This window comes from Nannospalax galili, unplaced genomic scaffold (genome assembly GCF_000622305.1).
Source record: "Nannospalax galili isolate Female #2095 unplaced genomic scaffold, S.galili_v1.0 scaffold290, whole genome shotgun sequence".
In the NCBI taxonomy this organism is placed as follows: Eukaryota; Metazoa; Chordata; class Mammalia; order Rodentia; family Spalacidae; genus Nannospalax; species Nannospalax galili.
The window spans coordinates 7149928-7174891 of NW_008331486.1; the positions used below are offsets into that span (position 1 = coordinate 7149928).

General features: G+C 48.3%; 1 protein-coding gene across 2 annotated transcripts in view; it reads right to left on the reverse strand.

Moving 5' to 3' along the window:
• Gpr107 (G protein-coupled receptor 107) overlaps positions 1 to 21971 on the reverse strand; it is a 64620-nt gene extending 42649 nt beyond the window's left edge. For both annotated transcript variants that reach the window (XM_008825870.2, XM_029560140.1), the window contains exons 1-9: positions 21810 to 21971; positions 10704 to 10826; positions 10204 to 10254; positions 9411 to 9493; positions 6696 to 6835; positions 5267 to 5304; positions 3913 to 3969; positions 2582 to 2692; positions 2015 to 2148 (exon numbers count right to left, since the gene is read on the reverse strand). In XM_008825870.2, coding sequence (XP_008824092.1) covers positions 2015 to 2148; positions 2582 to 2692; positions 3913 to 3969; positions 5267 to 5304; positions 6696 to 6835; positions 9411 to 9493; positions 10204 to 10254; positions 10704 to 10826; positions 21810 to 21932 — 860 coding nt within the window. In that variant the 5' untranslated portion in view covers positions 21933 to 21971. The remainder of the gene's footprint in view (positions 1 to 2014; positions 2149 to 2581; positions 2693 to 3912; positions 3970 to 5266; positions 5305 to 6695; positions 6836 to 9410; positions 9494 to 10203; positions 10255 to 10703; positions 10827 to 21809) is intronic.
• Between the last annotated feature and the right edge of the window lie 2993 nt (positions 21972 to 24964).

Consider the following 24964-nt stretch of genomic DNA (forward strand, 5'->3'; position numbering starts at 1 on the left):
TTTTTAGCATTTTTGTTGAATTTTTGCTATTTCCAGACAATATAATTTAATGACATTTCTATCCCCTCTCCCATCCATTCCTCCCTACACCACCCCCCTCCCTTAATTCAATGTACTCTCTCTGGGTAATAGTCTAGAGTCTAACTTGAATCCCCAAATGTCCTCCAGTGTGGGCTCATCCACTCGAGCTTGCATAGGACTTGTGCATGCTGTCACCATTGCTGTGAGTTCATATGAGTAACTGACCAGCTGTCTGGAGAACTCTGCCCCTATGGTCGTCCACCACCTCTGGCTCTTATAATCTTTCCACCTCCTCCTCTGCCAATGATTCCAAGGTCCTGAGGTCCAGAAGCCTGACAGAGGCATTCCACCCAGAGATAAGTGCTCTGCAGCCCCTTTCTCCTTGCACACTAGAAAACTGTAAGTTTCTGTGTCAATCATCATCTGCTGCGTAAGGAAACTTCTCTGGTCAGAACTGAAAGATGCATTAAATCTTCAACAGTGGATGAGCACCTGACCCATCACAGTTCATTCTGATCATCCCTCCTGGGACTGGGAGTCCGTATTATTATGAGAGTACCACAGTTACCTCTCATAGGAGGGGGCCACAGCTCCAGCTCACAGGAGGGGTCCACAGCTCCTGCTCACAGGAGGGGACCACAGCTCCAGCTCATATGAGGGGTCCACAGCTTCAGTTCACAGGAGGGGAATCATAGCTCCAGCTCACAGGAGGGGACCACAGCTCCAGCTCGCAGGAGGGGACCACGGCTCCAGTTCAAATGAGGGGTCCACAGCTCCTGCTCACAGGAGGGGACCACAGCTCCAGTTCACAAGAGGGGAATCACAGCTCCAGTTCACAGGAGGGGACCACAGCTCTGACTCACAGGAGGGGAAAACGTTCTTTTTAATATTTTTTAACTATTTATTTATTTATATGTGTATATGCATATGTGCATGTTCGATCCAGGGTGTGCATGCAGAGGTCAGAGAATAACTTTCAGGAGTCAATTCTCTCTTTCTACCATCTGGGACCCAGGGATTGAACTCAGGCCATTAGCCTTGGGAGCAAGCACCTTTACCTGCTGTGCCATCTCATAAGCTAGGAAGACTCATTTTTAATAAACCAAGCTAGAGTCCTTGTCCTACACACTGAGTCTCTGTTAGAAGGAATCAGGTCATCAGGGCTTTCCATTTCTACCCCAGTGCTCCAGAGAAAGAGGTATTTGGGGTGCTTAATCATTTTGTGACCTTCAAGTAGTACAACAATACCAGGTCTGCATGCCAGTAAACGCATGGAAATGCATTGGCCTTTTAATATAAAACCTTCACACTATTTTGCTCCAGGTTTCCTTGGGAGGAAGAGAGAATTCCCACCTATGCAAACTGCTCCCTCAACATTGAGTACAGGAAGTCAAAGCCTTGGGGTTTCAGAACAAGAGCCAGAAGCCAGGCAGATGAACTTTGAAATGGATTCCCCAGGGCCAACTCCTGAAGGGCAACAGGGAGAATCCAGGGAGACTTTGAGTTGAAGCCTAAGTGCCAGGAGACTCCTAAGCTCCCACCAGGGCAGTGGGCATCATCACTAACCCTCTCAAGACGAAAGATACCGACTTACTCCCCATGAGTCCCTGCAGCACTCTGCTTGTTTGTGATGGCTGCTGGCACACGGCTTGCTGCTTTTTTTTTTTTTTGGTCTTTTTGAGACAGGGTCTCTCTGTAGCCCCAGCTGGCCTGGAACTCTCTACATAGACCAGGTTGGCCTCGAACTCACAGAGATCTGCCTGCTTTGCATCCCAAGTGCTTGGATTAAAGGCGTGAGCCGCCACCATGCCCAGCTGTACCTGCTTTTTAACAAAGCAATGCGAGCAAGCAAACAGGCAGAGCCTCCCACACCAGAGGCTGGCATGCGAGGATACTCCTCCTTAGGAAACAAAGACATAAGTGAGGGCCAAGGCCCCCCAGAGGCAGAATGCACCCCAGGGTTAAACTTTGCAAATCTGCACACAGAGTTTACCTTCGTTTTCGAAGGATGTGAATCCAGATGGTCCCAGAAAGGAAGAAGAAAAAGGCCATAGAAATGTACAACTTGGGGAGAGGGATTTCTCCCGCCGAGAGGTAGCTGTCAGGGTTCTTCTCAGTGATCTTAATCTGAAACCAACATAAAATCAAACTTTGCTCTTTAGGAACAGATCGGCCCCTACTCAGCAACGTGGACTCAGATGCTTCACTTAAGCCTCAGAGAGAGTGCCAGCAGGTGACGGGTACTGTGCTTAAAGTGGATGCTTGTGCCCTCCCAACTCTGCCTCCTGATTCAGAAACCCCCTGCTGGAGGACCCATGCACGGTGGGGAGCTAACTGGCCTCATCTTCTCACAATGGAGTTTCACACAGCCCCCTCCTGAGCTGGACCTGTCACTCAACAGCAAACTATAGGCTTAGTATGTACAAAGCTCTGAGTTTCATCCTTAGCACCAAAAACAAAACAACCAAAAGCCCTTCACAGAACCCACCGCCCCTACAGAGAAGCAGATGTCTAAATTTCACACTGACCACACCCATGGACGTCCCCATGTGGTACTCACATCAAGGCTGAAGGAAAACTTGTCGCTGGACTTTGAGTTCCTGCCTGGGCATTTGTGTAAATAAAGACTGTAAAGGCCTTCTTGGTCATCGGTGCTGATGTTGAAGGAGAACTGACAGTGAAGAAGAAAAGAAGATGCTCAGAACCCTCTGCTGAATGCAAGTCTTGGAAATAAGCAAGGAGCATGAACGACAGAAGAAATTAGACAAACTCAGATTCTCCCAGAACAGAGTCAAACGTGGTGTCCTCCTTCTATGGCCCCCAAGTTCTTTACACCAATGTTCAAGTGCACAGAACAGCTGACGAGTTGCACAGTGGGTTCTGAAGCTCACAGTCCCTGTACATGTCTCCCTAACCACCTGTCTGTGGTGTTCAGTTCAGGCTGGCAGAGAGGGGCAGAGATGCAGTTCCCTCATTTTCAAGGCAGCATACTACTTTACCATTGAGTTAAAAAATACTCCCTGAGGGGCTGGAGAGATGGCTCAGCAGTTAAGAACACTGTTCTTGCAGAAGACCCAGGTTTGAACCCCAGCACCCACATGGCAGCTAACAACTGTCCGTAACTCCAGTCCCAGGGGATCCGACAGCCTCTTCTGTCTGCCGTGGGCATTGAACGACACAGGTGCACTTACCTACATGCAGGCAACACATGCATACACATAAAAATAATAAATAAAATATATATTAAAAAAATACTCCCCCAAGCCAGGCATGGTGGCATACACCTTTAGTCCATGAGACAGAGGCAGGCAGATCTCTGTAAGTTCAAGGCCAGCCTGGTCTACATAGTGAGTTCCAGGCCAGCTTGGGCTACAGGGAGACCTTGTCTCAAAAAGACCAAAAAAAAACCCCAGCAAAGCAAAAACCCACTTTGATGTGTTGCACTGCCATGAGACTTTCCTATACAACTCATAACTGGGAATGCTGGGCAGGTGCATGGCCCCCGGGCCTCGGTGAACTCTCTGAAACGATGCCACCCTCAACTCTCACCAAGCGTCCTTTAAGGTATAGAACCATCAGCTTCTGTCATGCTGAGTAGGAGGCAGCACGGACTGATGGATGCAAGAGGCAAAGGGGTGGTGGCAAGAGCCAGGCAGAACCAGGTTAGATCTGGGCCCTAGCACGATGCACGTTCACAAAATTTCTCGTCAGAAGTATGATGTGTCTAGCAGGTGGAGCGAACATCCCAGCCATACACGGTTAGAGAGAGAGCTACTGTATCCAAGGGACTGAGCTGCAGCGAGTCTGAGTTACTACCCCTAAGCTCAAGGTGCCCCAAAGATTTACATCTCACACGGTAGAGAGGACATCTGTCACTCCAAGAAGACATACCTGAAACGAGACCGCCCCGTCGTCATTCTGAATGGAGAAGGCTTTCTCTCCTGTTGCCTAAAAGACACAATGGTCTGTTTCAGGATGATGGTGACGGAAAAGTGTTCAGTGAAGTAAAGCTGACTAAAAGACTTCTTAAATCTTAAACTGCTGACTTTCAAGAACTCTGAAAAGCCCAGTCACTGTCTTCCCAGTCTCTGAAATGCCCCCACACACAAGGCAGCTCCCCTTGCCCATTTCCTTCCCATTTCCTTCCATTTTGGCTGCTCTGCCAACTCCTTCCTAAGGCTTCCCCTGAGCGCCTCTCTATTTCAAAGCTTCCATGAGAGCAAGGATGCTGTCCCAGCACAGCAGGATGCTGCCCCAGCATAGCAGGATATCCCACCGAAACTCCAAATACCAGAGCATTGCCGCCTGCACAAGAGTATCAAGCCAGGGAGAGCCATCACTGACACAGTGGCAGTGGCGAACTCAAGTAGCTCTGGGCCAGACACAACAGCACGTCCTGCATGACTCCCCTACACGAAGCTCCCTGATCTGTTGTCCACTGTGGGGACAGCTCCGTGTGCTGTTGCAGGTGGAGGGGGGCCAGGATGGGAGGAACCTTGGAGATGGGGGGGGGAATAGGGCCTCTGAGGTAGTGAACACATTCACCATCTCGATTACAAGTCAAGCTTATCAAACTGCCCTCTGACTACCTGCAACTTACTGTAGGTCAATTACACCTTAAGGAGTCTATTAGAAGGAAGAAACTAACCAAGCAGCACAAAGCCGGGCACAGCAGCACAGACCTGCAATCCTAGCACTTGCGAGGCAGAAGCTACTGCTCCTTCTCTACACAAGCATCTCTCCTCTTCCCTTCCCTCCCCCACCTGCCTCCCACACAGGCCCCCTATTCATTCCACGGCTCTAGGCTAATCCAGATCCTTGCACTTCAAACCTGCAAGATCATAGCAGGTCCATTCTAGGCCCTCCAACAAACCCAGGCAACCTGCACAGTGTTTCCAGAATGATGAACTCCAAGAAATACAATTTCCACCAGCTTTTCCCGATCAAAGGCTCATAACAAGCTCCCCAGTCTACATGTCAATACCCTCTACTGCCTGGCCCTGTGCGACCTTGGGTCTCTCTGAGATCCTGTACTCCCATCACTTGTGCCGTGCAATCTAGCACTCCAATTAACTTTGAAACTGTTTGTGTATGCCAATGTTGTCTCCCCAGAGAGAAGACAGCTCCTTGCAGACGAAGCAGCACGTGCCACTTGTGCATGCAGGAAACACACATTTGGAAACACACAAGCAGGCACACATGTATATCCAGGAAAGCTAAGCCCGAGACGGTGGTTTGTTCTTACCTTCGAGTCCACTGTACTTCTTCTGGACTTTCCACTGTCTAGAAGCACAAGCATTGAACAGATGTTACTGCAGCATTATCTCACCCAGCTCCAGTTTATCTTAATGTCAGTAATTAAAACAAACAAATCTCTGCCAGGCATGGTGGCGCACGCCTTTAGTCCCAGCAGGTGGATATCTGTGAGTTCAAAGCCAGCCTGCTCTACATAGTGAGTTCCAGGCCAGCCCCACTACAGGGAGACCCTGTCTCAAAAACACCAAAAAATTTTACAAATTGAAAACAAACAAATCCTGTTAACTGCCACCTCTCCGGGACCCTGAGCTGTAGCAGGAAAGCAAATGCCATACTAGGAATGTTCTGAATCAAAGCCAACGAAGCCAACAGGGGACCTCGTGTGTGAATAATTCGCTATCAGGAGAGCTGCCACATGGAATCACTCCGGGTATTTCCTAAGTAACCACATTTGGAAGCAGGGCACTGTTCAACAAATATCTAATCTATGTGGAGGGAGGAGGGCTGGGGTGGATGTTAAAGCAGGCTCTCCACTGAGCCATACCACCAGTCTGGAACTGCAGGCTTGGTTTGTTTCTTCCCCACAGTAGTGTGTTGATATTACTAGTGGAGGGCTGGGGTGTAGCTCAGTTGGCAGAGTGCTTCCCTGGCATGCAACAGGCCCCAGGTTCCATAAAACTCCAGCACCACATAAAACTCAGTGTGGAGGCACAAGGATCAGAAGTTCAAAGTCATCTTTGGCTACATAGAGAATTCAAGGCTCACCTGTACTATGAGATCCTGTCTTAAAAAAGGAAGGAAGGAGGGAGGGAGGGAGGGAGGGAAGGAGGGAGGAGGGAGATTGCTAATGGTCTATTTCACAGAAACACTGCTAGTGGGCATCTGGCCCTCGCTTGTCCTTCAGACGCTCCTCCGGAAAGCCAGTTCAAGCTGGCTGCAGGAAGGGGGTGTTTCAAAGAGATAGTGCCAATACTATGAAAAGCAACCGTGTCCTGTGACCTGGAAACCCTAACTCCAGTAACCCACTGAAGGAGGATCTACATGAAATGTTTCCACACATGACGAAGCCCAACACTGCAGAGCCTGGAATAGAATGTAATGGCACCGCAGGACACCGAGGGGACACCTGCACTGTGGACGCAACAGGAGATGATGGGGTGAGGCGCACTAAACAAATAAGCACCCACAGAAAATCACAAACATGGCCAAGAGCTTTATGAAATCATAATGTTCTAGACTCAGGACCCAAGCCGAACAGGAAACAGAAGTTACTAGAAGTCTAACACTGAGAAGGAGCACTAACCTTTTCTCCCCATTTCCCACATTTTGGATAGCTACGTATTTTTGTGTAGCCTCCAAAACACAATGCTGAGACAACAGTGGATTACGCTCCCATTTACTTTCCAAAGCAGGTTTACCTTGGGCTCTCTGTGGCTGGCTGCCTGCATGGACAGAGCTGACGTTGGGCTCCTGGCTCCCACCGAGGATTTGTTCACCCTTACTGAAGATGATCTTTGGTAACTGTGCACCAGCTTCTGGTGGAGACCTGACTTTTATTCTATAAGATAGAAAGGGAGAAAGCTCAGAGCAGCGCTCCAGCCTCATTAAGGGCTCCATGCCAGGCCCTGGCTGGCGCTGTCTAAGCCCCTGTGCCATCCCTGCAACGTCCTATGAGGATCCTGCCATCCACATTGTACAGATGCTGAGACTGAGGCCAGAAAGGCAAAAAGCTTGCCCGTGGGGGGCTGTGCTCAGTTATAGGGCACCCGCCCAGCCTGCACAAGGCCCTGGGTCCCGTCCACAGCTGAGTGAGAATGCCACCAATCTCACGCAAAAGGAGGGTTTTAGCATCCACATGGTGCTGCTATACACCGCTCCCCGTAATGATCCCTAATGTGCTCATTAAGTGGTGGGTGCTGGGAACAGAACCCAGGCCCTCTGCAAGAGCAGATCATTCTCTTACCAGCTGAACCATCTCTCCAGTCCCTCCTTTCCCCTCCTTAACAGACCAAATTTTTGTGAGCCATTCCATCCCCAGTGATCTCGGTGACAATACCCAAGCCTGAGAAGACACCTGACCTAAGCCAGCATGTCCACCAGCTCTGCTCCACCTGGCTGTGAGGAGGCATTTCCTCTTCTCTGCCTCTGGTCAGAGATGAATGAGGAAACAGAGCCAGCTGGTGATAGCTGGGAGCACTGACTGAGGAAGGAGGCGACCCCAGGACGGCAGGGCAGAGACAAAGTCAAGACCCTAATGTGAGCACGCTACAGCTGCCCACTCCGAGCCTGCCTGCCACCGCTGGACTTCCGGGTGCACTGCCAGGCTCAGCCAAGCCTTCCGCTGCCAGCTGCTAAACACCCCAGCTCGGGAGCCCGTCAGCCTTCCTGTTCTCAGAGGACAGAGGCTGTGGTGAACAGAAAGCTGCGGTGAGGTCCACAGTGGCTCTACAGCACAGCACATATCTTAAGATGTTTCCTCATTGCTCTTTCTACTTCCAATCTTGTTCATCTCAAAAAACAAAAGTGCTCAATTTGGGCACATCATTCTTAGCCAAAAACCCTTGAAGATTCCCTCAGAAATCACACATAAGGGCAGGCAAGACGGTTCAGTGTGTAAAGCACTTGCTGTCAAGCCTGACAACCTGAGTTCAATCCTAGAGAAAGTGGACCCCACAAGCTGTACTCTGACTTTCACATGCACATATGTACACACACACACACGCACACACACACACACACACACACATTAATAAAGTCAGGGGCTGAAGAGATGGCTCAGCGGTTAGGAGAACTGGCTGCTCTTGCAGAGGACCCAGGCTGGGTTTCCAGCACCCACATGGTGACTAACAATCTTCTGTAATTCCAGTTCCAGGGGATCCAATGCCCTCCTCTGGCCTCCAAGGGCACTGCACAACACAGTTGTACTTAGACACATGCAGCCAATACACTCATACACATAAAATAAAATAAATTGTTTTAAAAAAGAAGAAAGTCAGATGTGGCAGTGTGTGTCTAACAATCCCAGTGCTGAGGAGGGAGAGACAGGACCCCTGGGGCTCACTGGCCAGCCAGTCTAGGCAAATCAGCAAGTTCCAGGTTCAGTGAGAAATCCTCCTGCCTCAAGAAAATATGGTGGTGAGGTAGACCAACTAAATCAACCTTCACATGCCCCTCTGATGAGAGAGAGAGAGAGAGAGAGAGAGAGAGAGAGACTGATTAATTATACACAAGAAACCCAGACAGTGGCCAGATGAAAACGAGCTTTAACTTAAAAATACAAAATTCTCCTAATTCACCTAAAGTCCAAATTTTTAAAAAATTTGTGTGTTTGTGGTTTTCAGAGACAGGATCTCCCTGTAGTCCCAGCTGGCCTGGAACTTGTTATACACACTAGGCTGGCCTCATGCAGCTTAAGTTCAAATGTTTAAGAAAGACTGAAATGCCAGGCATGGTGGTATACCCCTTTAATCCCAGCAGAGGCAGGCGGATCTCTGTGAGTTCAAGGCCAGCCTGGTCTAAGTAGTGAGTTCCAGGATACAGGGAGATCCTGTCTCAAAAAGACCAAAATGCCAGAATCCTCACCAGCTGCCTTTTTTTATGCAATGTGGGTCGCACGTGTTTGTGTGGGACTGATCTGAGGGCCTCATGTGTCCTGCAGCGGAACAGCCACTCACCACACTCTCTGCAGACTCCACTGCTCAGGTAGGAAGGACTGAGCCCCAAAGTCACACAGCCTGTGGACAGGAGATATCTGGCCCCAGCCCTGCTTCTCAGCTGCTTCCTCTGAAGGTGCTGTTCGCACCAGCAAAGCCAGCGTGCTGATGCGCATGCTACTCCACACCACTATCTTTGGACAGACCCTCCCTCTGCTGTGGGTGTGGACGCAGCAGAAGGCTGCCTGGGCAACCCTGACCTGAAGCTTCCCGACCCTTCCCTTCCATGATGTCCAAGCCATCCGCCCTTCTCTACTTGGCTGTAGCTACTTGGAGGCTCTTCCATTTCCCTCATCATGTGTCTCGGCTCTGAACCCAGCACACAACGGGAGCAGGGCAGAAGCCCAGTGACTGCTAGCGTACGGCCACGACCCTCGCTGCACTCAAGGGTAGAGCAGTAGGAACTAGAGAAGTACTTACTCACTTCTGGAGATGTTTAGGATTAGAAGGGTGACAGATGACACAGACTGTTTCCTTAAAATACAGTAATTCACATCTTCATCCTGCCAAAAAAGGAGCAGCCATATCATCTTCATTCTCACAAAAACACGGCAGCAGTGACGCTGTGGGTATGGCTCTGAAATGCCTGGAAGCCACAACAGCTGCCTCCTGAGGACGGCAAGGTGGGCAGCAGGGTGTCTGGACCTCCAGTGAGACTATCAATCAGGCTGTCACTTAACACTGGGATGCTGGAGAGGTGACTCACTGGTTAGGAGCATACTGCTCTTGCAGAGGTCCTGAGTTCAGATCCCAGTACCCACATCAGACAGCTCAGCACTGCCTGTAACTGCAGATCCAGGGGACACCACTCTGGTCTTCACAGGGTCCTGCACGCATATACCCATACACAGAGAAACACATAGAATCAAAAAATAAAAAAAAAAAACCCTAAAAAAAAAGATTAACCAGGTAAGCTAGGAGTGGTGGTATATGCTTGCAACCCTAGCACTGGGAAGGCAGAGGCAGGAATCAGGAGTTCAAGGACAGCCTGGGGTTAGACAGCAAATACCAGACTAGTCTAGGATGCATAACTCCCTGTCTCAAAAAACTTACCAAAGTAAAAGCCAGGTGTGGCAGCTCAGGTCTACAACCCCAGCACTTGGGGGGCTGAGGCAAGAGAATGGCCGCAAGCCTGAGGCCATCCTGGGCTGCAGAGTGAGAGCTGCCATCCCGCCACCTCCTAAAACCAACCAACCAACCAGCAAAAACTTACCAGGTAAGAAGAAAAACCATCGTTCTTGGTCCGATCTAGACTGAATCCGATCTGCAGGTGGCAAAGAGAGGGGAGCAGGTGTTCTCTTACTGTACGAGCCTTTCTTACTCAAAGAGCAGGAGAGGGTAAGGAAGAAAGAAAGAACATATCAACAGCGCTCTCCGGGCCTGGCTTCTATTTTTTAGCACTCTTGAAGAAAGCAATAGCTGCTGGAGTAAAATCACCACTTAGCACATCTATTCCAGAACCGCAGCTTAGGGCTGGCTGTGGCCCAGCGGCAGAGAGCCTGTCCAGCCTGGGAAAGGTGCGGGGTCTACCCCCGCCCAGCCCCCAGCACTGCAACACTGACAAGAGACCAATTACAACTCCAAAATAAAAGTGAAGCTGTGCCTGAGAGCGCACTGTGTGCTACCGAGATTAATTTTGTCCGCAGCAGACATGGAGGGCGGGGCCTCTCGGCAAAGCTGAAGAGCAGCCCTGACCCGTGGGAAGGCACTTGCCTCAGCATCCTTGTCCATGGTTCTCTTAGGCTCATTCACAGAGAGGCTGCTGACGTTGACCAACATGTACCCGTCCTTGAAGAAGCCAAAGGTGTTCAGATGGACTTTATGCCTCACGTCATCCTAAAGAGACAGTGATTGGCGTCTGATTATGCAACCTATTCATTTGCGCAAAAACTATGGCACCCAGTTTCCCACTGGGTAGCCGAAACTCTCACAGGTGCGGAGAGACTCAGCTCTCCCAAGCGATCCCTCCAAAGCTGAAAGGTACTGTGCAGAAATTCCTAAGACTTTAACAGTTCTGCAGAAGGCAGCACACAGCGGGGTCATTCATTCCACATGCTTGTTCGGACTCTGGGGCAAATGCTGTGGTCAGGGTCCACTGATGTGTGAATTATACAGGAAGGATGAACCAGTTTCTCTTTTTAAAAAAAATATTTTGCTGGGCGTGGTGGCGCACGCCTTTAATCCCAGCACTCAGGAGGCAGAGGCAGGCGGATCTCTGTGAGTTCGAGGCCAGCCTGGTCTACACAGTGAGTTCCAGGACAGCTGGGGCTTCAGGGAGACCCTGTCTCAAAAAGACCAAAAAAGAAAAAAAAAATTGTATTTTATGTGTATGTGTGTATTGCCTGCATGTAGGTCAGTGCACCCATGCTGTGCAATGCCCACGGAGGTCAGAAGAGGCTGTCGGATCCCCTGGGACTGGAGTTACAGACAGCTGTTAGCTGCCATGTGGGTGCTGGGATTCGAACCCGGGTCTTCTGCAAGAAGAACCAATGTTCTTAACCACTGAGCCATGTCTACACACACACACACCCGCCAAATGAACCATAGTTTCTTTAGTCACGCCTGTATCCTTCCTGACAGAACAGACTCTGGTATCAGGTTCACACTCAAAACATGCCAGGGGCAGGGCATGGTAGCTCACACTTTTAATCCCAGTGCTCAGGAGGCACAGCAAGGCAGATCTCTTGTGAGATCAAGGCCAGCCTGATCTACATAGTGAGTTCCAAGCCAGCCTGGGATATAAGAAGACCCTGTCTCAAAAAACAAAACAAAGCAAACAAGTCAGGAGGGGAGGAAAGGAGTGACAAAGCGAATGCAAACACACCTACTGACCACAGCTCCTTAGTCTGCAGGCACCTGCTCCGCCCCCAGCAGGGTGAAGGGTCACACACAATTTTCTAATCTAGAATTCAAAATTCTGTAATAGGTTCATTTTGTAAGGATACGGAGTGATGGGTCTTCAGGTAACAACATTTATGTACAAGGACTCCAGTCAAGTGGACATGGGCCTACAAGGCAAGGGGAAATCCTGGGTCCTGCTGAAACTGCAGTTCACATGGAGATATCCGTCTCCAGCTGACTGCCTCCATATCCTGACTACAATCTCAACCAAGCCAACACACTCCAAGGCCAGAAGGACACTGGTGTCCGCAAACGTTTCCAAACTGGGACTTCACAAGGGACTTCGTCCTCTGTAACGCTACTGAGTGTTCTGCTGAGAAGTGCTTGCCTAACTTACAGCACCTTCAATAAACATTCAAACTTCCTAAGCATCAAAGGTCGCCTATAACCAAGGCTGCCAATGGGACCCTCGGCAGGATTCACACGAGCACATCTCCAGCCTCTCGACAGAGTTCAATACACTGGGATGATGCCAGGTAGGTAATTCTGGCCTGACTCTGGTTCCCCTCCCCACTGGCTCTGAGGGTTCTGCCCATGTACCCTCAGATCTGAGAGCTTGCCCTGAGTTCCTATAATGTCTCAGGGTAGCTCAGGCTTTCTTCTTCTATTACTTGGTTCCAACTCCCTCTTCCCTCTTTTTTTTTTTTTCAGTCCCCTGGGAGTTTCCCTTAGTGTTCCAAGAGTTCAGCTAGGCATTCAAAGCATGCTTACCCACCTTTACTTCCCAGTGGAATGGGAGGAGCTTGTAGCAGCCTACACTATCACAGAGGACAAGCAGAAAAGCAGACAGGATGAGTCACCTGTGCCGTGCCACTCCACACCACACCACACCACGCCACGCCACAGAGAACTAACTACTAAGGACAAAGCCAGAAAAGCGAACTCCCGGCCCGTCAGCACTCAGACGGAGTTAGCCCTGCAGAAGGTGACCTGGGCAACTGCTCTTTCAGTTTTCCATGGGGACGTGCGTGCCCACGACATCCTGGGTACTCAGAGGGAAATTAACCCAACTACACGTGACAACATTCAGGCCTCCTGGGCTGGGCTGCAGAGAGGACAAGAACACAGGGCTCCTACGCACAACCACGCGGACTAACACGGAAGCCCAGCAGACAAGGCAAGGTGGGGTTTGGGGAGGAGGATGGGTCAGGACAATGGCTACTCCCCAGAGAAGTGGACTTTCAGGCACCTGAGGGAAAGCAGGGCTGAAGAATGTTCTGGACACACTCGGTAACTATTTTCTACTGGCTACACTATGTGTATGTTGTAGAAAATACACTAGGTTGTACATGTAGATGGCTAATTTTCAGCATGTATGAATAATTAAATTTTTAATTATTTTATTTATTTTCTTATTTGAGTATGTGAACATATGCATGCATGTCATGGTATACATGTAGAGGCCAGAGGACAACGTGCAGGAGTCAATTCTCTCCTTCCATCACATGCGTCCCGGGGATTGAACCCGGGTCATCAGGCTGGCTGCAAGAGTTTTTACCCACTGAGACACCGTGCTGGCTCCAAAATTTAAATTCTAAGAGTCTGCTTCTAATTTTCCCACCATGCAGGGACTTTACACAGACCAGAAACATGAGGAGTACGTCCTATGTTCATGTAGTCTACCTCATCCCATGTTTTCTAGGTTTTGCCATTAGTGCTTTAGGGTTTTGCCAACGCCAGGGGTAGAACCCAGGACTCCGACCTGCCTCACTCCTGACCCAGCCTCAGCCCTCTAGCTATTTTCTTAGAAAAGGTTCGAACTGTGACCCCTCGTTTTTGTTATTTCAGTTGCAGTCTTATGACAGTTTTAAAACATAAATAGTACATTGTTCATTACTCTTTCCTATCTCTGTCATCACTTATTTTGACGATACAATGCCATAAAGACAGGCGCTGGGGGCTGGAGAGATGGCTCAGCAGTTAAGAGCACTGGCTGCTCTTGCAGAGGACCTGGGTTTGATTCCCAGCACCCACATGGTGACTAACAACCATCTGTAACTCCAGCTCCAGGGGATCCAACACCCTCTTCTGACCTCCGTAGGCACTGCACGACATGGGTGCACCTAACCTACATGCAAGCAATACACTCATATCACATGCATAAAATAAAAATAATAAAATATCAGGGCTGGAGAGGTGGCTCAGCGGTTAAGAGTACTGACTGCTCTTGCAGAGGACCCAGTTTCGATTCCCAGCACCCACATGGCAGCTACGAACTGTCCTTAACTCCAGTTCCAGGGGAATCCGAAGCCCTCTTCTGACCTCCGTGGCATTGCACGACACGGGTGCAATCACATACATGTAGGCAATACACTCATACACATAAAGTTAAAATAATAAATTTTAAAAATAATAATAAATAAAATATTAAAAAACAAAACCAGAAGAACAGGCTTTGGAGGCTGGAGAGACGGCTCAGCAGTTAAGAGCATTGGCTGATCTTGCTGAGGACCTGGGTTTGGTTCCCAGCACCTTCATGGAGCTAACAACTGTCCATAACTCCAGGTTAAGGGATTTGATGCCCTCTTCCGACCTTCCTGCACACCTGTGGCGCATAAACATGTAGGTATGACACTCATACACATAAAAATAAATAAATCTTAAAAAAAAAAAAGAGCCAGGCATGGTGGTACACACCTTTAATCCTAGCACTCAGGAGGCAGAGGCAGGCAGATCTCTGTGAGATTGAAGCCAGTCTGGTCTACACAGTGAGCTCCAGGCCAGCCAGGACTATATAGCAAGACCTTATAAGTAAGTCTCAAAATAAATAAACAAAAGCAGGTTTTGAACCAGGTATGGTAGCACAGACCTGTAATCCCAGCACTTGGGAGGCTGGTACAGGAGGACTGCCCTAAATTCAAGGCCAATCTGAGCTATATATGACTCTGTCTCAGGAAAAAAAGGGGGTGCTTTTTTTTGTTTTGTTTTCTTGTGGTACTAGAGATCGAATCTAGGGCCTTGGATGCTAAGCAAGGGCTCAACTGCGGAGCCACAACCCCAGGCCAAAACCATGGTTCTGAAAATTAACCTCGAGAATCATGGGGGGTCCAAGTACTGGGGAGACAGAGGCCAGCCAGGGCTGCATAGTTGAGACCTCAATGCCCCACCCTGAAAAAAGAATCATGGCAACATCACAAGGACTGTGGTTTATGTACTTTCCAAGAACCAGGCTCCTGACATGGTGGCACACACTTGTAACCCCAGTACTTGGGAGACAGAGGCAGAAGCATCAGTGTTCACAGAGAAGGTGCAGCAGGACACTCAGCTCAACAGTCTACCTCTCCTTCCTGCTGCTCTGAAGGAAAGGGCAGTGGAAAGAGCATGGGGTGGAGAAAGGAGGCACTAGAGCAAAGCGGGTCTGCCACAGCAAAGAGAAGATGCTGCCAGACACAAGCAAGAGACCGGACACCGTTGACAACCATCTGGCCGCTTCCTTTGCATGGACACAGCCATGAAGGTTGTCCATCTCCCCAAGGATTTCAGGGCCTACAAGTGTGCACTGGCACCCAGTAGGCACTGAAGAGCCATCGTCATGCCTCCCCTTACAACAGATCCAGCACCCTGAGAACCAGGCTGAGAGGTGAAGCCTGCTTACCACCAGTAGCAGAATTAGCACCGCAGGTGCAAAGCCCACACCTGGGTTCTTAACCCCCCCCCATACTCTTCAAAACTAAACAGTGCATCTTCTGCTTTGCTCTGAACTAGTTTTCATAACACAGGAGTTGAAAGCATCAGTTCATGGTCAATTTTGTCCCCGTACACACTCCTCCCTATCCCCACGACCAATTACTGAGGAACAAATCCCAGACCTCCAACTGTTTCCTCTACCAGTATTTCAGATCCATCATCTCACCAATTGTCAATTTAAAGAGATGTCACCCTTTTATTACCAGGCCAACAGAACACAGTCTACTCTCCCTCACTGCTAGCACAGTGCAGGCTGACTGAGCCTTTATCAAGACCTATTTGAGCTGGGCATGGTGGCGCACACCTTTGCTCTCAGCACTCAAGTTCAAGACCAGCCTGGTCCACATAGCCAGTTCCAGGCCAACCCCACTACAGGGACACCCTGTCTCAAAAAGACATGACCCCTAAATAAATCCAACATCTGGGAACCTACTCAACAAAAAGACCAATACCCAGAGCTGGACAGATGACTCGGCGGTTAAAAGTGCCTACTGCTCTCCCAGAAGATCTGGGTTCAGTTCCCAGCACCCACATGTAGGCTCACAACCACCTTCAACTCCAGTTCCAGGGGATTCAACACCTTCTTCTGGCCTCTGAGGGCATCACACATACACAGTACACATACATACACACATGTAGGCAAACACACACACATAAAATAAAAATAAATCTTGTACTGGGGTAGAACCCAGGGTCTCAAATACAATAGGCAAGTGCTCGGTCACTGACCTCAACCCCCAGCGCAAGTACCATCTTTTTAAAGAGTAAAATAAAGGATAGTCTTGAAATACCAAACTTAATTTCTTTTTTTTTTTCTTTTCTTTTTTGAGACAGAGTCTCCCTGTAGCCCCAGCTGGCCCGGAACTCACTATGTAGACCAGGCTGGGCTTGAACTCACCAAGATCCACCTCCCTCTGCCTCCCGAGTGCTGGGATTAAAGGCATGTGCCACCACGCCTGGCCCAAACTTAATTTCTTTCTTTTCTTTTTTTTTTTAATATTTTATTTGTTATTTTTATTTTATGTGTATGCATGTATTGCCTGCATGTAAGTAAGTACACCCATGTCATGCAATGCCTGCAGAGGACAGAAGAAGACTGTCAAATCCTCTGGAACTGGATTACAGACAGTTGTTAGCTGCCATGTGGGTGCTGGTATTCGAACCTGGGTCTTCTGCAAGAACAGTCAGTGTTCTTAACCGCTGCGCTCTCTCTCCAGCCCCCAAACTTAATTTCTTAAAATTACAAATGACACCACATTAGCAAAGAGGCTGCCAGGTAGGGAGGACGTTATTCCTTATTTTGTTTGAGATTTCCCTTAATTTCCCTTATTTTAATACCCTTCATTAAACGATCAAATGTGCTCACCCTAATAGAAAACATAACTTTTATCTTACTGTGTGTGCGCGTACACGCATGGAGGCCAGAAGTCAACGCCAGGTGGTCTTCCCCAGCCACTGTCCACCTTATTTTGGAGTCAGGGACTCTCACTGAACCCAGAGCTCATCAATTTTCTAGATGGCATGTGCTCCATGATCCGCCTGTCTTACCACCCCAGCACTGACGTGCACACCAGGTAGACCCGGCTTTTATGTGGGTGCTGGGATCTGAACACAGGTCTACATGGCTGCCTGGCAAGCACTTTACCGACTGAGCCACCTCCTTAGCCCCCAAAAGAAACTATAATTCGCAAAATATTTATGGGGGTACATGGCAAAAATTTCTATCTACTTACTTACCTACCAACTGGGTTTTGCCAATTTTCCCAGGCTGGCCCAGCACTTGCCATCCTCTGACATACCCTGCCAAGTTGCTGGGATCATAGGCATGTATCACCAAGCCTTGCCAGTGACACTTGTTTTGGTTTTTGTTTTGAGGCAGACTCATGCACTTCAGGCTGGTCTCAAACTCATGAAACTGAGGCTGACCTTGAACCTCTGCTCCTCCTGCCTCTACTTTCCAAGAATCAGGATTATGGGTGTGCACCTTGGCCACTTTATGCAGTGCTAGGGCTCAAACTCAGGTCGGGCCTTGACCGTGTTAGACAAGCACTCTGCTTTCTGAGCTACACCCTCAGCCCCAAAGACTTTTTAAAAATTAAAAAAATTTTTTTTTGTTTTTTTTGAGACAGGGTTTCCCTGTAGCCCCAGCTAGCGTGGATTCGCTATGGAGACCAGGCTGGCCTCGAACTCACAGAGATCCGCCTGCCTCTGCCTCCCAAGTGTTGGGTTTAAAGGTGTGTGTCACCACGCCCGGCTTCAAAATTAAATTTTATTGTATTGAAACTTGGTCATACTCTAGCCCAGGGTAGCCTGGCATTTACTATGTAGCCCAGGCTAGCCTTGAATTCTCAGAGATTCTCCGGCCTCAAGCTTTCAGAGTAATAGGACTGCAGTTGTGAGTCACCTCTCCTGGCTCAATGAAAGAAATAAAAATGAAAAGGCCTCAGCCAGGTCAGGAGTGCAGAAAGGAATCACAGAACAGTATGGTTCACAGACACAGGGACGCACTGTGTCACCGTGCCCTTGCTCTCCACTTTCCTTATCCCTTGCTTCGGCTCTGAAGCAGCTGTATTCGGGGTATTTGATGATTGTGACTTATGGGGAAATGTAAATTTGGTGTAACTTTCTTCCCTCCCTCCCTCCCTTCCTTTTTTCTTTCTAAGACAGGGTCTCACTTTATAGCTCAGACTGGCCACATGAACTCACTGTGCAGCCTAAGACAGCCTTGAACTTATGGCAGTCCTTCTGCCTCAGCCTCCTGAGTACTTGGCTTGCAGGTTTGAATCATCACAAATAGTTCCTTTTAATTTTTTTAAAAATTTTATTTATTTTCATTTTATGTGTATGCATGTATTGCTTGCATGTAGGTAAGTGCACCTGTGTCATGCAATGCTCACAGAGGTCAGAAGAGGCTGTCAGATCCCCTGGGACTGGAGTTATGGACAGTTGTTAGCTGCCATGTGGGACTTCTAATTTTCTACAATCTATAAGATATTTTTGCTTGTCTTGAGACAATATTACTGTGCAGCTCTGACTGGCCTTGAAGTCATCATGTGGTCCATATAGGCTGAGAAAGAGCCTCCTGCCTCCTCCTCCCAAGGACTGAGATTGTGCACCACCACACCTAGTTAGCAAAACATTTTTAAAGGTAGACATCATCTATCATCTCCCTTGACTGTAAGCTTCTGGACAAGAGCTTGCCAGCCATGTTGACCCTGACGCCACAGGGTCTGACACAAATGAGGGAGGTGCTCCTTGCCATCCATGTTGACCCTGACGCCACAGGGCCTAACACATACGAGGGAGGTGCTCCATGGATGTTGACTAAAAGAATACATGTGGTTATGCTTTCTAGTTTTTCCAAAAAGAGGAGTGATTCTTGGGCAAGGTACTGTTACCATGTTTGTAGAATATCCATATGTGAGTTGTGAGCTTGATACAGCTGCTGGTATGGTGTGAGCACTTAAGACTGTGATGCTCTGGGTCTGGATGCTGTCCACAGCACGGGTACAGGCTAAGGCTCTGCTAGTACGTTTCCTGCTAATGTGATGTCTAGTCTGCTTAGTATGTAAAAACTACAGTGACCGGAAGATAGTGTTTAGAATTTCTGATACAGAAGGAAAGCCTGTTATGCCAAGACTCTCTGGGAGCAGTCTTCCCAACCCCTGCTCTAAGATGCTGTCTCTGCACATCAAGTTCCCATTCAGACATCTCTGTGCTTACTGTGCTCACTGACCCCTCCAGTGCCCTGTGACTTTACAATGTGATACAGAGGACGGCAAGACCTTTCCTTGTCCATATTTCTGTCGGCTCTTTCAGGATGTTTGGTGGCTGCTGGGAGAATGGGGGCTCAGAAGAGACGTCCTAAAGAACTAATAATGCCCTGTTTCTTGACCTGGAAGTAACTGGTCTGAAAAAAACTTCATTAAGCAGCTTATGGAAAGAAGCGCAAGGAGACTAGAGAGCTAGAGAGGACGCCACTTAGAGACAGTTAGCCTAACCAATAACAGCACACTTCCCTCCCAAGGGGAACAGGGAGCCGATGGCGAATTTCCCCTGCAGTGACAAGATCGGATATGGCTTTCAGGAAGATCACTCCAGCCACAAACAAACAAACTTGAAGAATGTTGGTTCACCATGCTCCAGAACCATGAGGGCAGGCCAAAGCAAACGGAATGGTGGTAAGACACACAGAGGAGACAAGAGGCTGGGAGCTATTTAGAGCACAGTCTATGGAGCTTGGCGACCTGGTGAAATGACAGATTTCAGCCTGAGAAAATGAGGTGCCAGTGGTCCAGTGACTCAGAAAGGTAAAGTGGGAGTTACGGTATAATGGGGCGGGGAGTGAAGAGCACAGCCAATCCTAACACAGAAAGGCTTCAGGGAGGCACTGGATAGAAATGGGGTAGAGGCACATGGCACAGCTCCACAGAGCTCCGGGGAAGAGCCAGCCAGGAGAGATGACGATGGCAAGATAAACGGTCCCAGATCACAGCACAGAAAGGTGACTGTTTTGGTGCACTTTCTCCTTCCTCGCTCACTTGAAAAACACCAGAACACAAAGTTTCTCCTTTAACGTCAACATTTCACATTATACTGCTTTCAATACAGGAAGATAAGCCAGATGGGAATGGCATATGCTTGTAATCCCAGCAAGTGGTAGGACAAGGCAGGAGGTCAGCAGCTCAAAGACGTTCTTGGCTCCATAATGAGCATGGAGCCAGCCTGCTACCCTGTGTCAAAAACAAAACAAAACAAACAAAAAAACAAGTGCTTGCTTTGGTAGTACACTGTTAAAACTGGGAGAAAGATAAGCCTGATCCTGCACAGGGATGACATGCAGATTCAGAACGCATACCTGTGAATATGATCAAAATACACTGCATGAAACTCTCAAAGAATCAGTAAAAATATTTAAAAACAAACAAGAAGAGGCAAGGAGAAAGCTATCCTCTGGCACATTCATGCTGTGGCATGTGTGCACACGCACACGCACATGCACGCACACACACACACGCACAGAGTGAACAAATGTAATAATTAGAAAACAATGAACCAGGGCTGGTGAGATGGCTCAGTGGATAAAGTGCTCACCAAGCACGCATAAGGACTGGAGGTCAGATACCCAGAACCATGGAAAGCCAACGGGGAATTGCAAATCTGTAATCCTATCTCATCATGGGTAAGAGTTCCCAGAAGCACATGGGCCAGCTAGCCAGTGGTGCACAGTGGTGAAGAACAACAGACCTGTCTCAAACAAAGTGAAGGGCAAGGACCAACACCCAACACCCAACACTGTCCTCTGACCGCCCACGTAGTGTGTATACACACACTACAAACGTACACATTAAAATAAACTGGGCTAGATAAGATGGCTCAATGGTTAGGAACACTTCCTGCCAAGTGCCAAAATTCATCTGTCTTACTGTAGTTAAGAGCCAATTTATCCTGGATCATTTTTATTTACAAACCAAATCTGAGACCCTAAATATAGTTGTATGCATTTGGCCCGGTTCTAGAATCTAGAGTCTGCAGATTCACAAAATGTGATACTTCCTTGCTAACGTAAAGTATTTTTACAAGACAAATTGTGTACAGTGACACAAACTTCTTGGAAAACTTTGTATGAGGAAAATGTAGAAGGTTTTGATTCATAATGTACTTTCCTAGTCCTCAGATATATATTAACCAGCTGACGAGGTATGCGTAAGCCTTAAAGAACTTTAAACTGTGAGCTATAAAGCGGTTTCGGAACTTCATTCCAGGCCTGTCATAAATATCTCCCTTAGGCAATGACCACAGTTAGAAAACAAAGAGGCCCCTACGTAGAAACACTTTGAATGCCGAGTTTAAATTCTCAGGCATATTCCTTTTTTCTTTTTTAAATCGAAGCATACAATTCAAGCAAGATCTGAATTCCTCCTGGGGATCCTCGCTTGGGTACCAAGTCACCACACTGAACTTAAGATTCGCACACCTTCAAGGTGCCAGGTGCAAGGGCATGAGAAGTTGGGGTAACCGCCCGCGGTGTAAGGGGAGAGTGGGGAGCGCAGGAACCCCCGGCGAGGAGCCCCGGGAAGCCGGCTGGGATTGCAGGCGCGGCCTCCCGGCCGTCGAGGACTCACGCCGCAGCCAGGCCCCTTCCTGCCCCTAGCCAACCCCCTGGCCCCGGAGGCCGGACCCGCGCGGAGTCCCAGCTCCCCGCGCTCCGCCCGGCTCACCCCGCCTTACTTTGAGCGCCAGGTGGTGCACGCGGCCCAGGCCGGGCTCGACCAGCAGCTCCAGCAGCGCCAGCAACGGGAGCAGCCGCAGACGACGGGAGCCCGAGCGGCAGAGGGGCACAGGCGCGGCCATGTTGGTTCCAGCATCACCAGCTGCTTCCTCTCCCGCTCACTTCCGGGTCAAAGGGCGGAGAGCCGGAAGTACTTTGGAAGGGGCGGGGCCTCGGGCTTCGGGGGTTCTTTAAGGTCGTTTTAGTGGAAAATGCAAGCGGGTTGGTCACCGAGGAATCTAGGCGCGTCACCGAGGGACACTTCAGGTGGCTTCCTCGGGGAGGACTTCCGGCGAAGACCCTGAGGCATCCCTAGATACCACGGCCGGGCCTCCCCTCTGCATCTGTGGCCTTGGAAAGTAACCCTGGTGCGGAGGGGCTCTGGACCAGACCAGAACGGTGCCAGGCAGTTGATTGACATGTGGTAACATCTTAGCTGTTCCTGGCTCGTCCTAGGGTCCCTTGGTTGTTTTGTTGGGTTTCCCAGAGCCATTTCCATAACCCTCGGGCGCAAAGGTTGTAATAATAGGATCGGTTGAGTCCATATGAAGCAATCCATTAGGCATTTAATCCTTGGGACTATCTGATCAGATAAGAGGTAGGTATCATTCACCTCACGGAGCCTCTGAGAACTTGTCGTTTGGTCCAGGCTGAGCTGGAGATCACATGGAAATTTTTAACTACTGCATCATTTTGCCTCATGCGATTTCATCCCACCACTGGAGGCTGAGCTATAATGATTTTCTCTTTAATTCTGTGGGGAAACTTTCCTTCTGGTCACTGGCTCTTACAGGGAAAGATTTAGTCGCCTACTCAACCATTGTTTATGGAAGAGTTACAGAAAACATGCTTATCAAAACGGCCAATAAATAGCCGTTTGTTTAGATTTTTCTTTTTAACTCGCCACACAATACATGTCCTCTCTCTCTCTCTCTCTCTCTCTCTCTCTCTCTCTCTCTCTGTAATCATTTAAGCAAAATAGGAGAAAAAATCAACTAGGATCCCCAATGCCATTCAACCACCAGTGTAATACTGTGTTTATGACAGACTCGGATTCCTAAAGTTTTTTGCTGGAACTGGGAACTAAAATTAACATACTATTGTTTAAAGATTTGTTTTTATTCATGTGTATGAGTTGTGTCTGTTGTTCCTGAAGGGGGGGGGCCACACCCTCTGGAGCCAGAGTTACAGATGGTTTCCAGCTGCTGGACATGGTTGCTGGGAACCAAATGTGGATCCTCTGGAAGTGCAGTAAATGCTCCTAACCACTGACCATCTCTCCAGCCATATATATATATATATGTATGTATGTATTTTTTTTTTGAGACAGGGTCTCCCTGTAGCCCCAGCTGACCTGGAACTCACTATGTAGACTAGAATGGCCTCAAATTCAGAGATCTGCCTGCCTCTGCCTCCTGAGTGCTGGGACTAAAGGCGTGTGCCACCACACCCAGCAACCAACATGATATATTTTAATGGTATAAAAACTTGACTTAAAAAAATGGATTTGAGGGGCTGGAGAGATGGCTCAGCAGTTAAGAATACTGGTTGTTCTTGCAGAAGACCTGAGTTCGAATCCCAGCACCCACATGGCAGCCAACAACTGTCCATAACTCTAGTCCCAGGGGATCCTATAGCCTCTTCTGACCTCCACAGGCATTGCACAACAGGGTTGCATCAGTACACGCATACACATGAAATAAAAATAATAAATAAAATTTAAAAAAGAAAAAAAAATGGATTTGAGCCAGGTATAGTGGCACACATATTTAATCCCAGCACTCAAGAGACAGAGGCAGGAGGATCCCTATGAGTTTCAGCACAGTCTGGTCTACATAGTGAGGTTCCAGCCTGGGCTACTCCATCTCAAACAAACAAATTCACCAGGGAAAGTACAGAACTAGAAATTGGGTGGGAGCTAAGGAATGTCCTAGGGGTGTGCTTGTGTGTGTGTGTGTGTGTGAAGTCTTAGTAAACTGATAAATCTACTACTTCTTCCCTTGACTCAAAAACCACTACAAGTTCTGTCACACCCTCTACAAAGAAGAAAGTAGGGCACTTAGGTGGAGCCATAAAGCTTCTAGTTTATCTTAAAATTCCTTCAAGTTTCATGCAAGAGAAAGGTAGTAATAACTCCCTGTTGACTATATTTTCCTCCTTGAGCCTCTGATCTTGGGCCATCTGTTATGAATATGCAATCTCACATGTTTGAACAGAATTCTGATCTGATCCTATCAATCATTTTTATAGATAAAGAAATCTAGAACAAGAAACTGTAGAATTAGGGGGCTGGAGAGATGGCTCAGTGGTTAAGACCACTGGCTGCTCTTGCAGAGGACCTGAGTTCAATTCCTAGCACCCACATGGCGGCTAACAACTGCCTGTCCATACCTCCAGTTCCAGGGGATCTAACACCCTCTTCTGACCTCCATGGGCACTGCATGACATGGGTGCATTTACACACATGCAGGCAATACACATAAACATCAAATAAAAATAAAATATTTTAAAAAGGAATTGTAGAATTACTATTTTGTGAATCAACACAAAGAGATAGTAGGTTACTTACTAAGCAATTACAGTCCCAGTAGTCAGGAAAGTGATTTATATATACACCATGTCATTTAAAAGCGCAAAAGTCTTACGAGGCATATATTTTCTTTTTTTCAGATGAGGCTCATTTAGATTTACTCAGGACCAACCTGTTCATTCATAAATGACCCAGCTAGAACTCTCATCTTCACCCCATTCACAAAACCCAGTACAACATCTCTTATCCTGCATTGTTATAAAGAAAAACATCTACATGTTGTGTTAGGCCAGAAGGCCCTATAGATATCCCAGATTTGCTGGCCTTATTTAATAGGTATGAAATCAGTTCCAGGGCACTTTAAATGACTTGCTCAAGATCACACAACCATTGGGTAATTTTGGCAGGCATCTTTAAAATCAGGATACCTTATATTACTCATATTACTTCTAATTTAAAAAATTATTTTCAAGCCGGGCGTGGTGGCGCACATCTTTAATCCCAGCACTCGGAAGGCAGAGGCAGGTGGATCTCTGTGAGTTCCAGGCCAGCCTTGTCTACATAGTGAGTTCCAGGCCAACCTGG